We start from the raw sequence: 17,067 nt of genomic DNA, 5'->3' as shown, positions 1-17,067 counted from the left end.
TCTCCTGCTGAAGGGCTTGCACACCTCCTGTGATACTCGTCTGCAAGTGGTTGGTTCTTGCAGCATTTGTATGTCTGCAAACGGTTTTATTTCACTTTCATTTTTGAAAGCGATTTTTGCCAGTCTTGAATTCTAGGCTGAAACTTTAGAGATGCCGCTCGGCTGTCCTCCAGTCCACCTGCTGTATTTCTCATGACACAGCTGCTTTCCTTCGCACCTTTGTACTTTCACACGTGATGTACATTTTTTTCTAGCTGCTTTTAAGATTTTCTCTGTACCATTAGTTTTAAGAAATTGAATTTACAGTGTGCCTTGGTATAGTTTTCCTCACGTTTTTTGGCTTGGGGTTCTTTGAGCTTCTTGGATATGTAGGCTTATAGTTTTCCTTAAATTTATAATGTCTTTGTCTACTAATTCTGTCACAAGTGTCAGTTCTGGTTCTGTTGATAGGTTTTCTCCTCACTGTGGGTAGTAGTTTCTGCTTCTTCGCATGCCTGGTAATCTTTCTTTGGATGCCAGACGTTCTGGATTTTACCTTGCTGGGTTTTAGATATTTATCTATTCCTGAAAATATTTTTGAGCTTCATTCTGGGATGCAGTTAAGTTATTTAGAAACAGTTGGATACTTTTAAGCCTGGCTTAAAGCTTTATTGGGTGGCACCAGAGTAGAATTAATTTGGGGCTAATACCGTTCTGAGTACTCTCTCCAGTGCCCCTTCATTACAGGCCTTTCCTTCTAGGCTGTGGGGACCCACACTGTTCTCAGCCCTGTGTGAGCTCTGGGAATCATTCCCTCTAGTCTAGTCATTCTCAACGGGTGACATTTTACCCCCCAGGAGACGTTTTTTGTTGTCATGATTGAGGTACTAGTAGCATCTGGTGGGTAGAGGCCAGGGGTGCTGCTAAATACCCTACAATGCACAGGTCGGGCCCCACCCCAGGGAACAGTCCAGCCCAGGTGTCAGTGGTGCTGAGGCTGAGGAACCCTGCTCTGATCCCATTTTACAGGTCTCCTGGCCTAGCGTGGTTTCTCACACTCAGCACTCTCTCACACTCTGGCCAGTGCTCAACTGACGGCTCAGAGGGGACCATCTGAAGCTCTCTAGACCTCTGTGTGCTGCTGTTTTCCCGGCACTCGGCCACCTGCAGCCCCTAGCTTCATCTCCTCAGTGCAGAGTCCACATGGCTCCCCTGCGTTCTTCCCTGTTCTGGGCCTGGGAACCCTGTCTAGGCAGCTGCTGGGGCAGTTATAGGGCTCACTTAGACAGTTTCCCCAGTCTCAGGGTCACTGCCCTGTGCTGCCTGGTAGTCATTGTTTGAAAGCCGTTGTTTGATCTGCCTGTTGAGTTTCAGCAGCTTGGACTTACCAACCCCAGAGCTGCTTATTTCCTGGACTTGGGTGTATTTGATGTGTTACTCTGCTCTCATCAACTTGTTGGGGGGGTTTTTTTCAGCTTTTGAAGATGTCAAACTACAAGGAGAAGTTTTCAACTTTGCTCTGGCTTGAGGAGATTCATGCAGAAACAGAATTGAAAGAATATAATATGAGTGGGGTCACCTTGAAAAGAAATGGAGATTTTCTTGTTCTGGAGGTCCCAGGATTAGCTGAAAGTAGGCCTTCTCTGTATGCAGGTGAGTGTGTTACGTGTCGTGTTTTACTAGCTGAACCAGCAGACAATGAAGCACAGTCGAGGAAGGAACGTTTGTAACTGTAACACCACAATCATGTTACCTGGTTTTCTTTGCTTTGGGTTAGAAATTCATGTAAAACTTGGTCAGCAACTTGAGTACATCCAGCATCTCTCTTTTGTCACACTGATGTTATTTTTAAGCAGTTTATCCTAGTAATGTTTTTGTTTTATTACACTTGTTCAAAGTTTGATTTTATAGTACAGCAGCAGAATTTTGTGATTATGTAGTTTTACATGTGGTAATATATTTTTAACTAGGTGATAAACTGATTTTAAAAACTCAAGAGTACAATGGACATGTCATCGAATACATTGGCTACGTGATTGAGGTGAGCAGCCACCTGTAGTCAGTTCATGTTGGACTAGCCCTCAGACCAGCCGGAGAGGTAAACTTCCTGCCACAGCTTTCTTGGGCACTGACAGTATTTTGGAAAATTGGAGGATAAAGTGAATATTTAAGTAAATTTGAGGCATAAAGAGGATTTAGTATCTAAAGAAATCCTATCATTTTCAACCATGTAAAATGTATTTACCTTTTAAGTATATCACATGTAAGGCATGGTGCTTGCATTTAGTTACATTTGGGCATTCTGAGTGTATTCCAGAAGAGGATAGCCACAGAAGGAAAAATACACTCAAAAGTTTACAGCTCTAAAAGTTGGTGAAGAAGGTTTTATTGGCTTACCTAACTCCTGGTGCTCAGGTGGTTCTATGTGTGTGGTCTGTGCTGCTTCAGCTGGTTCTTCACTGCTTCTGTACCAAGCATGGCGCTGGGATCGATGCCAGAGTCTGTGTGAAGGGAAAAATGAAGCCCACACGCTACCCAGCGTAGAAAAGTAAAAGAGTGCCAAAGCCCTGACTCTAGAGGGAGGAAGGGTTGCAGGAGCTAGAAGAGTCTGGAGAGGATTCAAAGAAGAGGTGACATCTGACCTTTGCTGCCATGTCTGCTGCATTCTGCACCTAAATACGGGGCCCGTACTGGGGTTCAGTTCATAGAATGTGATCTTTTCCTAGAAGATGGAAGCTGGGGGCGGTTCAGAGACGTAACAGCTAGTCCAGCACTGGTGGATTGCACAGGTGTGAGGCTGTGCTCTGTCCTTGCTGAGGAAGGTGAGCGGAGATGGTGTGAGGCAGTCGGGTGGTTCTCCACCGAAGACAACGAGAGGACTGACTTAAATGATACTATTTGCAGGAGAGATTTATTAATCTGCTTGAGAAGAGGAGGAAGTGGCATCTGAGATACTCTTAAGAGACACAAAGAATTTGGGTAGCCAAAAAGGGCACGGCAGGTCCCTTCAGAGGGTGGTAAGCAGATCACAGAGGCTGGTGCTTGTAGCTGAGGAGTTTAGACTTCATAAAGTCAGCTGCTTCTGAGTGATGGAATTCATGGTAAAGTTAGTAAGTTCTACAGGTCTCAGCCCATTGCTTTACTTGGTTCTCTATAATTTAATTTCTTGGCCAGTGCAGTGGTGTGGGATACGTGATGGTACAGAAGGCCCTCAGGAGAGCCCCTATGTGGTGTGGCTGGCTGAGTGTGGTGGGCCGAGGAGACGCGTCTAGAATGAGCGGTAATTCCGTTGACCTCAAATCGCTGTCTTCCATGACCAGTGGCCCAGTATAGTCACCCTGGCACCGGGTGTTGGGGACATTCCAGAGTGGGGCCACTCTGCTACTGGCAAGTTGTGCACTCACCAGGGATGGTAGTCCTGGGAGCCATGGGGACAGAAGGCTCCTGAGGCAGAGCCCAGCGCTGACTCCTGCCACCATGGCCACCTCCACAGAGGGGCCACCCTGTCTGCCAGGAGCACATGCCTGAGAACAAACATGGTCATTTCCTCCCATTCCGCTTCGTGATCTCAATAAGCATAGTTTTCATTTCTCAATGCTCTGTTTGATTCATTAAAGCTGCCCTGTCATTTTTTGTCTTATCTTATGCTTCCTTTGTCTTTCTGGTTTTTCTTTTAATTTCATACATAGCTTTTCAAGTTTCTGTAAATGACAGTGCCAGTATATGATGTCCTTGGGGCCTGAATCTGATGATGGCTTTTTGTGTTGACCCTCCCTCTTGGTGCTTTGTTTCCCTGTGTGTTTGGCCACCTTTGATTATGGATTCATTTTTGTTTATCTTAATCTCTGGGAGACCTGAGGACCCGTGCTGGCTTGCTCTGCTTTTCAGGGGATGATGTTAGCTTCTGTGAGAGCAAGGGGGCACTGCTGATGGGTGCAGTTGCACCATCCAAGTCCCTGCTGATGTCACGGTGCAGGCCAGTGTCCACACCAGAGTTGACTCGAGTTGCAGCTTCCACCCAGCCCTTGGAAAGCCACGTGGCCTGGTACTCCCTTATTTGGTTTGAGCTCTCTTTCAGCTCTCAGATTTTCCTTCCTGTTTTGCCTCAGAAATTTCCCTTCCTTCCCGCCTGTCTGGGAATTGTATGCAGGATCTAGCTTTGGCTGGAGGGTCCCAGAACATCTGGTTTCCTCTACTGCTGGAAGGGGAGGTCTTGGAACGACCTTTTTATGGAGGCACTATTGTGGCAGGTACATCTTGCTACACTTATAATTGTTTGTTTGCCTTTGGAGGCGTGGCCTGTGTTGCACACCTAGTACTTGCAGAGCCCAGGTGGAGAGCGTGGCCAGGGAGGAGAAGCTCAGTAAGTGTGCTGGTGGGGGTGGGCACATGGACCAGGTCCTTCTGTTTGGATAATGTAACAACACAAAGATTTAACCCTTTTTGATTATTTTTGCATGGATTTAAGATACTGAATTTTAGTTCAAATCGGTAGCATGAATGTTTCATGTGTTACTAGATACGGATAGAAGATTGTCCCCAGAAATCAGGTATAAAGTATGGAAATTAAATTGTTTGTTTCTTTTTTAGATTCATGAAGAAGATGTAACTCTCAAACTTAACACAGAATTTGAACAAGCGTATAACTTTGAACCTATGGATGTGGAATTTACATATAGTAGGTAATGCTCTTCGTGACTCTTCCTGATGGGTGGTAGTCTCTCCTCTTCCGTCTATCCCTTGACGTCTAGGTGGTGTAGGGGGTGAGCCATCGCCGTGTTTATACTGAGAGGTTGTGAGTGGGCTCCATGCGCCCTTTCGCATGCCTCCTGATTGCAGCTTTATTACCAGACATTTTTTGACATCTAAAGTTGCAGACATCACGTGTTCATTCCATTTTGGACCTTCAGTACACCGAGTCATGGGTTCATGACACACTGCCACCATGAGTCCACTCCCTCCTTTATGTTACTCATCATTTGTCATGTCATGAGCACTGTGACCTCACCACCCTGCTGTCCCCTCCCCATCCTCCACTGAGCCCTCCACCATTGACTGGGATTTTGGGTTTATCTCACCCTTGCTTTTTCAAAAAATCATTTGTGTGTCTGTGTACACACCCAGGAAGACTGTTCTGTAGTTTGAATTGTTTTGAACTCGTGACCTGCAGTCTCTGCACTGTTCACCAATGTCCTGTTACTGGAATTTCTCCATGTGGTGAGTGCTTGCCCGTCTTCACCACTGTTTGTGCCCCGCTGTGTGAGGACTCCTCTCTGTTCTCCTGCCAGTGGGCGTTTGCACTGTCACCTGTTCTGTTTGCTTGTTGCTGCTGTGAACACTCGTCCACCTCCTCGTGCACCAGCGCTGTGTTTTCGTGGCTGTGCACTGCGGAGTAGGATTTGGGTTGGGGGATGTTAATGTTTCAGCTTTACAGGTGGTGGCATCAGTGACTCCAGTACCAACGTCTGTAATAACCTGTTGATCCGCACCCTCCCAAAGCCTGATTTTGTTAAATATCTAAATTTGCGCTATCTGCTAGGCATGTGATCCATCTCGCTATGGTCTTGATGTCCTTTTCTCTGACTTCTTGTAAGGCTGAGAAGCTCCATGTTTATTCGACATAAGATTTCTTCATCTGCGAAATGCTTGCTCATGTCTTTTATTGAATAATGTGACTTATTATTTGTAGGAGTCTTTCTATATTCTTTTTTTTTTTAATTTTTTTTATCTAGGTAACATTGGTTTATAACACTATATAAATTTCAGGTGTACATGATTATATTTCAGTTTCTGTGTAGATTACATCATGTTCACCACCCAAAGACTAATTACCATGCATCACCATACACATGTGCCCAGTCACCCCTTTAGCCCCCCTCCCTCTCCCCTTCCCCTCTGGTAACCACCAATCCAATCTCTGTCTCTATGTTTGTTTGTTGTTGTTATCTTCTATTTATGAGTGAGGTCATACGGTATTTGACTTTGTCCCTCTGACTTATTTCACTTAGCATAATACCGTGACAGTCCATCCATGTTGTCACAAATGGCTGGATTTCATTGTTTCTTATGGCTGAGTAGTATTCCATTGTGTATATATACCATACCTTCGTTATCCATTTGTCCCTTGATGGGCACTTAGGTTGCTTCCCAGTCTTGGCTATTGTACATAACGCTGCAATGAACACAGGAGTGCATATGTCTTTCCACATTCGTGTTTTCATGTTCTTTGGATAAATACCCAGCAGTGGAATAGCTGGATCGTATGGTAGTTCTATTCTTAATTTTTTGAGGAACCTTCATACTGTTTTCCATAGTAGCTGCCCCAGTTTGCACTCCCACCAGCAGTGTATGAGAGTTCCCTTCTCTCCACATCTTCTCCAACACTTGTTATTTCTTCTCTTGTTCTTTATAGCCATTCTGACGGGCGTGAAGTGATATCTCGTTATAGTTTTGATTTGCATTTCCCTAGTAATTAGTGATGTTGAACATCTTTTCATGTGCCCGTTGGCCATCTGTGTATCTTCTTTGGAAAAATGTCTGTTCAGATCTTTTGCCCACTTTTTAATTGGGTTGTTAGTTTTTTTGTTGTTGAGATGTATGAGTTCTTTATATATTTGAATGTTAACCCCTTATCAGATATATGGTTTGCAAATATCTTCTCCCATTTGTTAGGTTGTCTTTTCATTTTGTTAATGGTTTCCTTTGCTGTGCTGAATCTTTTTAGTTTGATGTAGTCCCATTTGTTTGTTAAAAACAATCTTAGCGGAAAATATGCTGCTAAGATCAGTGTCGAAGAGTGTACTGCCTATGTTTTCTTCTAGAAGATTTATGGTTTCACGTCTTGAACATTCAAGTCTTTAATAAATTTTGAGTTAATTTTTGTGTAGATACATTTTGAGTTAATTTTTGTGTATGGTGTAAGATAATGGTCTACTTTCATTCTTTTGCATGTGGCTGTCCAGTTTTCCCAACACCATTTATTGAGGAGACTTTCCTTTCTCCATTGTATGTTCTTGGCTCCCTTGTTGAAAATTAGCTGTCCACAGATGTGTGGGTTTATTTCTGGGATCTTGATTCTGTTCCATTGACCTGTGTGTCTGTTTTTCTGCCAGTACCATGTTGTTTTGATTACTATAGCTTTTTAGTATATTTTGAAGTCAGGGAGTGTGATACCTCCAGCTTCGTTCTTTTTTCTCAGGATTGCTTTGGCTATTCAGGGTCTTGTGTTGTTCCATATAAATTTTAGGATTCTTTATTCTGTTTCTGTGAAAAATGTTGTTGGAACTTTGATATGATAGGGATTGCATTGAATCTAGATGGCTTTAGGAAGTATGGACGTTTTAACTCTGTTAATACTTCCAATCCAAGAGCATGGAATACCTTTCCATTTCTTTATGTCGTTTTCAGTTTGTTTCAGCAATGTTTAATAGTTTTCAGTGTACAAGTCTTTCACCTCTTTGGTTAAATTTATTCCTAGGTATTTTATTCTTTTTGTTGCAATTGTAAATGGGATTGCATTCTTAATTTCTCTTTCTGCTACTTTGTTATTAGTGTATAGAAACCAACTGATTTTTGTATGTTGATTTTGTATCCTGCAAATTTACTGTATTTGTTAATTATTTCTAAGTTTTTTGGTGGATTCTTTAGGGTTTTCTATATATAAAATCATGTCATCTGCGAATAGTGACAGTTGCACTTCTTCCTTTCCAATTTGTGTATCTTTTATTTCTTTTTCTTGCCTGATTGCTCTGGCTAGGACTTCCAATACTATGGTGAGAGTGGTGAGATAAGATAAATAAGAGTGGTGAGAGTGGGCACCCTTGTCTGGTTCCTGTTCTTAGAGGGATAGCTTTCAGTGTTTCTCTGTAGAGTATGATGTTAGCTGTGGGTTTGTCATATATGGCCTTTATTTTGTTAATCTTTCTATATTCTTTATGCTAGACTATTCTTAGATATATGTGTTACAGATAACACTTCTAGGTTTGTTACTTTTCACTTTTTTCAAAGTATAAAAAAGTATCTTTGAGTAACAGCGCTAATTTTAAGATAGTCAAATTTATCAGAGTTTTTTTATATTAGTGCTTTTCATGTGTTGTTAAGACATCTTTCAGCATTTGGGCTACAGCCAGATTGAAACGTGATGAGGGTGAAAGGGTTATGGAGAAATGGAGAAGTGCAGTTGGTTCCTTTTTAAGATTGTTTGGCTATGAAAGTAGAGAAGGCAGGATGGAGAAAGATGGATAACTGAAGGGATTTATGAGATCCAGGGAGGAGACTTTTTCTTTTTGCTGTTTAAAATGGGAAACTAGCATGTGCGAAGCCAATGAGATAGGCTTGGTACCTGGGAAGAGGAAGGGGTGACAGACTGAGTGAGTGCATGAGGAGGTGGGCTCCAGAGCATGGTGGTGAGGCAGTCCTCCATCGTGGGAGTCGTATAAACGAGATTTGAGCTGATTTGTAAATGGAAATTTCTAGTGACTTGCTGCTCTAGAACATGAGGCAAGGATGTTCAAAGAGAAAGAGAATGTGGATCGAGTTTGGGGGAGGGGAGAAGAAAGGAAACGTTTAATGCAAATGGTGCAAGAGTGAACCAACTGAAGGACGTAGACGGATGTGCAGGATGGTAATGAGGGTTGAGCAAGGAGAGAAAGGAACAGGAAGAAACCAAAGGATCAATGGGCTTGGGTGCCATGTAGTTGAGGAACACTGGAGGGTTTCTTGACCCAGAGTGTTGGAAAGACAGGAAGCTAAGGTAGAGGGCAGGATGTTCGATTCAGTGATTTTCGAATTGGATGTGGTATGCAGTGGATCCACATCTTGAGGAGGATAGTGGGTAACAAGGGGGAGTGTTCAAGGAAATGAGAGGCCTTGGGGCACATTTGCACATTTTTGGGGTGGGGCAAGCCACCACCAGCGAGAGGCCCATCGGCCACATTTGCCACGCAGAGGTTTTGCTTGCCCCACATAAGTTTTTTAATTGTTTGAATTAAATTACTCAGAATCAGGAGAGTCCACATTTTTAAAAATTTATATTCCCCACCTGTTTTGAAAAATTAAAAGATCGGGCAGTACCACAGTGCAGCAGGTTGAACAGAGCTGAGGGACAGGGCGCTCTGGATAGGGCAGATAGGCTGCGCTTTAATTGTACTTGCTTAGTTCCTGTACATATTTTTCCTTTTTCAAAAAACAGGTTTACTAAGATATAATGGACATACAATATACTATACCTATTTAAAGTATACAGTTTGATGGTTTTGCAGTATACCCGCATGCAGCCAACTCCACAATCAAGAGAATGAGCATATCCATCACCCTAAATGTTTCCTTGTGCCCCTTTGTTATTCCTTCTCCACCCCTGCCACTCCCCATCCCAAGACAGTGCTTTCTATCACTATAGACTAATTTGCGTTTTGTAGAATTTTACGTAAGTGGAAACATACAAGACCCACTCCTTTTTGCCTAACATCTTTCGCTTAGTGTAATTATTTTGAGATTCGGCCTTGCTGTTGCGTGAGTTCATTCCTTTTTATGGCTGAGTAGTATTCCATTATGAGTATACCACAATTTATTTATCCTCTCACTTGTTGATGGATATTAGGTTGTTTGCAGATTTTGGCCGTTACAAATAAAACTGCTGTGAACATTTGTGTACAAGTCTTTGTATAGACATATGTTTTCATTTCTCTTGGGTAAATGCCTGGCAGTGCAATGGCTTGGTCCTATGGTAGGTGCACACTTAACTTTTTGTGTGTATGTGTGTGAGGAAGATTGGTTCTGAACTAACATCTGTGCCCATCTTCCTCTATTTTGTATGTGGGACACCGCCACAGCATGGCTTGATGAGTGGTGCTTTGGTCTGTGCCCGGGATTTGAACCTGCGAACCCCGGGGCTGCCAAAGCGGAGCACACAAACTTAACCACTACGCCAATGGGCCAGCCCCCGCACTTAACTTTTTAAGAAACTGCCAAACTCTTTTGTAAAGGAGCTGTACCATTTTGCATTCCCACGAGCATATATGAGGTTCCAGTTGTTCTACATGCTCACAGCCCTTGGTATGGTCAGTCTTTTTAATTTTAACCATTCTCATAGGTGTGTAGTGGTATCTCATTGTGATTTTAATTTGCATTTATCTAATGACTAATGATGTTGAGCATTTTTTCATGTGCATATTTGCCATTCGCACACATTCTTTGTTGAAGTGCCTGTTAGTCTTCAGTTCACATTTTTTATTGTTTTATAGTCACGCGCTGCGACGTTTTGGTCAGCAATGGACTGCATTTATGGCGGTGGTCTCCTAAGATTGGTACCACGCAGCCTAGGTGTATAGTAGGTTATACCATCCAGGTTTGTGTAAGTACGCTCTGTGGTGTTCACGCAATGATGAAATTGCCTGACAACACGCTTCTCAGAAAGCGTTCCTGTCGTTAAGTGACACATGACTATTATTATTGAGTTTGCAGAGGTGTTTATATATTCTCAATACAAGTTTTTTATTGGGTATTTTTTTTTTGCGGGTATTTTCCCAGACTGTGGCTTATATTTTCGTTGTTTTTACTAGTGCCTTTGAAGAGCAGAAATTAATTTTCATGGAGTTCAAATTTACTGATTTTTCTTCTTTCATGGATCATGCTTTTGGTGACACTTTTAAGAAATCTCCCTAACTCAAGATCACAAAGATTTTCTCCTATGTTTTCTTCTAGAAATTTTGCAGCTTTAAGTTTTACATTTAGGGCTATGATCTATTTTGAGTTAATTTTTACAAATGATGCAAGATATGGATAGAAATTGATCTGGGGGAGGGATATCCAGCTGTCCCAGCACCATTGGTTGAAAAGACTGTCGTTTCTCCAGTGAACTACCTTGTTCTTTTTTTGAAAACCAATTGGCTTTATATGTGTGGATCTTTTTCTAAAATCTCCATTCTGTTCCATTGGTCTGTTTGTCTGTCTTGAAACCAATACCACGCAGTCTTTATTACTGTGCCCTTATGATGAGTCTTGAAACCAGGTGGTGTAAAGCCTCCACTTTGTCCCTTTTTTGTAGAGTTGTGGCTATTCTGGGTCTTTGGTATTTCTGTACAGATTTTAGAATCAGCCGGTCGATTTCTATAAAAATCCTGTTGAGATTTTGATTGAGATTACACTGAATCTTTAGGTTCATTTAAGGGAGAATTGACATCTTTTTTTTTTTTTTTTAGATTTTTTTTATTTATTTATTTTTTTCCCCCCAAAGCCCCAGTAGATAAGTTGTATGTCATAGCTGCACATCCTTCTAGTTGCTGTACGTGGGACTTGGCCCCAACATGGCCGGAGAAGCGGTGCCTCAGTGCTCGCCCGGGATCCGAACCCGGGCCGCCAGCAGCGGAGCACCCGCACTCATCTGCCAAGCCACGGGGCCGGCCAGACATCTTAATATTGAGTCTTCCAACCCTTGAAAGTGATATATCTCTCCATCTAGTGAGGTCTTTTTTCATTTCTTTGTAGCAACGTTTTATACTTTTCACCGTACAGGTTCTGCGTATCTTTTGTCGAATTTATCCACAAGAAATTTGTCTTTAAAAATGTTAATGCTGTGGGCTGGCCCGGTGACATAGTGGTTAAGTTAGTGCATTCCAATTTGGTGGCCGAGGGTTCGTGGGTTCAGATCTCAGGCACGGACCTACACACTGCTCATCAAGCCATGCTGTGGTGGCATGCCGCATACAAAATAGAGGAAGATTGGCACAGATGTTAGCTCAAGGATAATCTTCCTCAAGCAAAAAGAGGAAGATTGGCAATAGATGTTAGCTCAGGGACACTCTTCCTCACCAAAAAAAAAAAGAAAAAATTTTTAATGCTCTTGTAAGTGGTAATTTTAACTTAAATTTCCAGTTCCTTGTAGCTAGTATTTATAAATGCGATTGATTTCTGTATATTAATCTTGTATCCTTTGAGCTTGCTAAACTCACTTCATAGTCCTAGTAGCTTTTTACAGATCGCATAGAATTTTCTACCTATACAATCATGTATTCAAATAAAGACAGTTTTACTGCTTCCTTTCTTATCTGGATACATTTTGTTTGTTTCTCTTGCCTTACAGAGTGGCTAGAGCCTCTAGCACAGTGCTAATAGAAGTGGCAAGAAGCAGTGTCCTTGCCTTGTTTCCTAGTCTTAGGGGTATAGCATTCAGTCTTAAATCATTTAGTACAGTGCGACCCTCTGTCAGGTTGAGGAGATAGATTCCTAGTGTGCTGAGAGTTTTTAATCAGAAATGGATATGGGATTTTGTCAGTGCTTTTTCTGTGTCTATTGAGATGATCATGTCTATTAAGATTATCAGGGGCCCGCCTGGTGGCACAGTGGTTAAGTTCTCACGCTCCGCTTTGGCGGCCCGGAGTTCACAGGTTCAGATCCCAGAGCGGACCTACATAATGCTTGTCAAGCCATGCTGTGGCAGCGTCCCATATAAAGTAGAGGAAGATGGGCACGGATGTTAGCCCAGGGCCAATCTTCCTCCGCAAAAAGAGGAGGATTGGCAACAGAAGTTAGCTCAGGGCTAATCTTCCTCACAAAAAAAAAAAAAAGATTTTCAGTTACGTTGATTGGTTTTCTAATGTAAAATCAACTTTGCATTCTTGGAATAAACCCCACTGGCCATGATGTCATTTCCTTTTATATATTGTTAGATCTGATTTTCCAAAATTTTATTAATTGTTGCATCTGTGTTCATGAGGTATATTGGTCTGTAGTTTCTCGAATTATCTTTTTCTGATTTTGGTATCAGGGAAATGCTGACCTCACAGTAAGTTGAGAGGCATCCCCTCCTCTTCCGTTTTCTGGGACAGTTTGTATAGAATGGGTATTACTTCTTCCTTAAATGTTTGGTAGAATTTACCAGCAAAGCCTTCTAGGTCTGGAGTTTTCTTTGTGGGAAGCTTTCTGACTACAAATTCAATTTGTTTAATAGGTAAAGAACCATTTAGGTTATCAATTTCTTGTTGAGTGAGCTTTGATAGGACGTGTCTTTTAAGGAATTTGTGTATTTCCTTCAAGTTGTCTAATCTACTTGCATGAAATTATTTATTTTATTATTCTTTCGATACTTGTAGAATCTGTATCACCTCTCTCATCCTGGTACTAGTGATATGTGTCTTCTCTTTCTCCCCTTCATCAGTCTGGCTAGAGGTCTGTCAATTTTGTTGACCTTATCAAGGATTCAACTTGGGCCTTCATTGATATTCTCGAGTGTTTTTCTGTTTTCTATTTCATTGATTTTTGCTCTGATCTTTATTATTTCCTTTCTTCTGTTTACTTTGGGTTCCATTTGCTCTTTTTCTAGTTTCTACTGGTGGAATTCCGTTGAAGTCATTGATTTGATGCTTTTCTTCTTTTGTAATTTAGTGCTGGGTGATTGTAGTTTAGGGTGTTTAGTGCTGGGTGAATGTTATCCTATTGAAAGACATAAGTTACTTAGCCAATTTCCTGTTGCTGGACATTTAGGTTCCCAGTTTTTTGCTATTACAACCGGTGAAGCAATGAATATTCTTACATCTTTGTACAGTGGTGTTAAAATATAAGGAGAACTGGCATCATTACAATGTGGAGTCTCCTCTTTTTTTTTTTTGTGAGGAAGATTAGCCCTGAGCTAACATCCATTGTCAATCCTCCTCTTTTTGCTGAGGAAGATTGGCCCTGGGCTAACATCCGTGCCCATCTTCCTCCACTTTATGTGGGATGCCGCCGCAGCATGGCCTGACAAGCGGTGCGTCAGTGCGCGCCCGGGATCCGAACCCGGGCCGCCAGCAGTGGAGTGCACGCACTTAACCGCTGCGCCACGGGGCTGGCCCCAGGAATCTCCTCTTGAACGACAGTTTGTACTTAGGAAAATTTTCTTTTATTTATTCTTTTCTTTCTCTTCTTTGTCCTCCTCTGGAATTCTTGTTTATTGTTATGTTAGTTCCCACCCTATCTGTTTTATTTTTTTCTCATGGTTCTCCAGCCCTTTATGTCTTTGTCTTGTTTTGTAATTTAGTGCTAATACCTCTAGTATTTTCCCATTTAGTGTTTTACTGTCCTTGTTACCACCCAACGTGGGGCCTTCTGCTCGCCGCAAGACATGCCAATAGTCAAGAGGCAAGGTGGTAGGAGAAAAAGGACTTTTTATTACATCTTGCTAGCAAGAGGAAACATGGCCTACTCACGTCCAAAAGAACCATCTTAAGGGGGCACAAAATCTTACAGCAGTTATATAGGCCATTGGGTTATTGGGGAGGGGGTTAGGAATATTGATCTTCTGGTGGTACAGACTGGGAGTGCCACACTAGATCTTTCAGTTTTCACTGATGATGGCTATCAGCATAGATTCTCTGTTCGGGGGTCATTACATTCCTAAGGAACTCAAAAAAACAAAGTTATCATCTTATCGCAGCTGGGAGGTACATGGGCAAGCAGGGGTCATAAAATCTACAGAGCAGTTGACCTCCTGGAGGGTGCATATCCAGCTGGGTTAGTTTGTTGGAGGTCGTTCAAAGTTACAACAGAGTTTTTCTTTTCTACAATATGGCTTCCCTTATGTCAACCTTGTCTTGAGCCAGTATCATTCTTTGGATTAATCACATTAAAGAATTATTTGTCGACTTCTATTTTAAGCTCTCATACTCATTGCCTTTTTGGCATTTCTTGAGATGTTTTTTTTTTTCTTCAGCCTGTTCATAAGATGAAGTATTTCAACTATATAACTTTATATCAAACATTTCTCGTATACCCAGTATGAAAAACATGATTTTTTTTTTTTATTTTAGTGAATTCCTCCTTTAATGTGCTTCTGAGATTTGTTGGGTAATATTTTATTGGTGTTTCTCATGCTATTTGGAGGTCAGGTGGTGATCTGTAGGTTGATAAGGTTATCTCGTTTGCTTGGCACCATCTTCGTCACATATTGGAGTCTTTGTTATGGTAACTTTGAAAACATATTGAAAGCTTTCCTCCTTTCTCTTGAAAAGAGGCTAGATGGCATCAGATTATCCATGCAGAGAGGTGTGAAAACCTCTCACTGGAAGGGGACGAGTTTTAAGTCCTGTCTCAGTTTCTTCCTCTTTAATTGATCTGCTTCATTTTTTTTTTTTCTTTCTTAAGAGTCAATTTTGCTAAGTCCTAGGATGGTTCTTTTCTGGTTGTTACTCTTCTTGGCTGGAGTTTATTGTACCCCATACAACTGCTTGTTGAAGATTCTGTTGGAGGGACAGAGTGGGGCTGCCAGGGGCCTCCATGCCAGGGACCCCTCAGGGGAGGTTCTTTGAGGGATGGGCTTGTGCACTCAGTTGCTTCCGATTTCACACACACATCCCACCCAGGATTCCGTGCTGTGGAAATGGGTCCTGACGATGACCTTGGAGCATCTGCCCTGCACCTGGTGACCCAGGTGAGAAACAGTCCGTTGGTCCTTCAGGTGCCCAAGTCTGAATTTTCCAGAAATCTGTGTGTGACTTGAGTTCTGAGACGGTGTAAATCAGCTCTTGTACGTTTGCTTGCTTGGGGCCAGATATCTTTATTGAACAGACATTCTTCTCTTTATGCTTTGGAGCTTTGGTCATCTTGTCTTAGTGAAGGTGGAGTTTTATTTTCCATTTTTTATTCTTTCTGTTGTGTTAAAAAAGAAGACAACAGGCCCGCAAGGGAGTCGCTTATGCTAAGCCCCATGTCACCAAACCGAGACTTAATTACAGTTTCCGCTGTCCCAGAAATGGAATCTTAAAACCCATTAATCGGGAATCACCGGGTCAACACTAGTCAGGTAACTGCCTGATGGACCTGCCGTCCCCTGAAGGAAATAACCTTGCAGTAACCAACCCGCTGTTTTGTCTGGTGTGACCTCTTTGTTCCCCCTGCCTTCTGCCTATAAAAGCCCTTCGTTTTGTACAGCTCCTTGGGGCTCCTTTCCATCTGCTCGATGGGATGCTGCCCAATTCAAATCAATTTTTGATCAAATACTGTCTATCTTATGATTTTTAACATGCCTCACTTTATCTTCTAACAGTTGTTTTCAGTGAATTTCAAGGGAGTGAATCTTTACAATCAAAATTACTTTCCTCCTGATGCAGTGGTATTAGTATGTCCCTAACAATTCATAGACTTTATTTTTTTTTTTTCCCCTATTTGTCCACTTTGTGCATTAAAACAGAAATATTCTCAGGAAGGGAGGAGTCCCTGTTAGCCTGATGTGTGGGAAATTTCTGTTTAAAGTTTTTCTATGAACTCCTCATGATGTAATGTGTTGTGTGGACGCAGACAGTAGAGTGACCCCTCAGTCTTCTAGGCCTCCCTCCCGGTGGTGCCTGTGAGGACTGTGGAAGCTCTGACTCCAGGACAGTCTTTTCATAAGTATTTTGTGAAGGTTACATTAGCTTATTGACTCAGAGAGAATATCATCAATTTCTGTGACCTGTATGAGCTTTAATATTTCTAAGCTTGAAGTGAGTTATTTTGTGTTGTTTTTTTTTCTGGTAGGACCACAAGCAGACGGTGTCACTTTGCACTTGAACAAGTCATCCGCTTAGGTGTGAAAGGTATGATTTTTGTGGAATGATAGTATTACATCTTCCCAAGGTATTTTTATAGGCTTTATGTAAAATTTTGTGTAAAACAGTCTCTTCAATCATATTAGAAGTAAAACTATGTGATATCCAATGTTTTTCTTTCTATTGGGGATTTTAGTGTTTTCTTACTATTTCAACTATGTAAAAATAGCATGCTTAGATTATTGAAAATAAAGTCATTGCACTCTGCCTTTCCCTTCTTAATATAATTCATTTTTGTAATTAAAAATAGACAAATATCTTTGTTCCAGAGTATGCAGTACTGGTGTTATGCTGTAACTGTGACAGGGCCAGAGGGAAAGGGGTGCATAGACATAAGTTTCTTCAGGATTGCTATACGCAGTTAGGTTTCCTCTATTCCTCTTTTTTAAGCTTTTCAGTAATGTCTACCTTCTTACCTTTTCTTGTGTTAAAAGTGTTGTTTCCAGAAGAAATCATTTTACAGTGTCCCCAAGTGACCGGGAATTGGAACCATGCACAAGACACCAAAAACGATAGACAGTCCACCATCAAG

At 41.8% G+C, this 17,067-nt stretch overlaps 1 protein-coding gene across 1 annotated transcript in view; it reads left to right on the top strand.

Annotated features, from left to right (window-relative positions):
• MOV10L1 (Mov10 like RISC complex RNA helicase 1) overlaps positions 1-17,067 on the top strand; it is an 85,359-nt gene that overhangs the window by 29,422 nt on the left and 38,870 nt on the right. The window contains 5 exon segments of the mRNA XM_058568098.1: positions 1,455-1,632; positions 1,950-2,020; positions 4,570-4,661; positions 16,465-16,523; positions 16,970-17,067. Coding sequence (XP_058424081.1) covers positions 1,455-1,632; positions 1,950-2,020; positions 4,570-4,661; positions 16,465-16,523; positions 16,970-17,067 — 498 coding nt within the window.

This window comes from Diceros bicornis, chromosome 25 (assembly GCF_020826845.1).
Source record: "Diceros bicornis minor isolate mBicDic1 chromosome 25, mDicBic1.mat.cur, whole genome shotgun sequence".
Taxonomy (NCBI): Eukaryota; Metazoa; Chordata; class Mammalia; order Perissodactyla; family Rhinocerotidae; genus Diceros; species Diceros bicornis.
The sequence above is the reverse complement of the archived record's forward strand: the minus strand, read 5'-3'. Positions and strand labels throughout refer to the sequence as shown.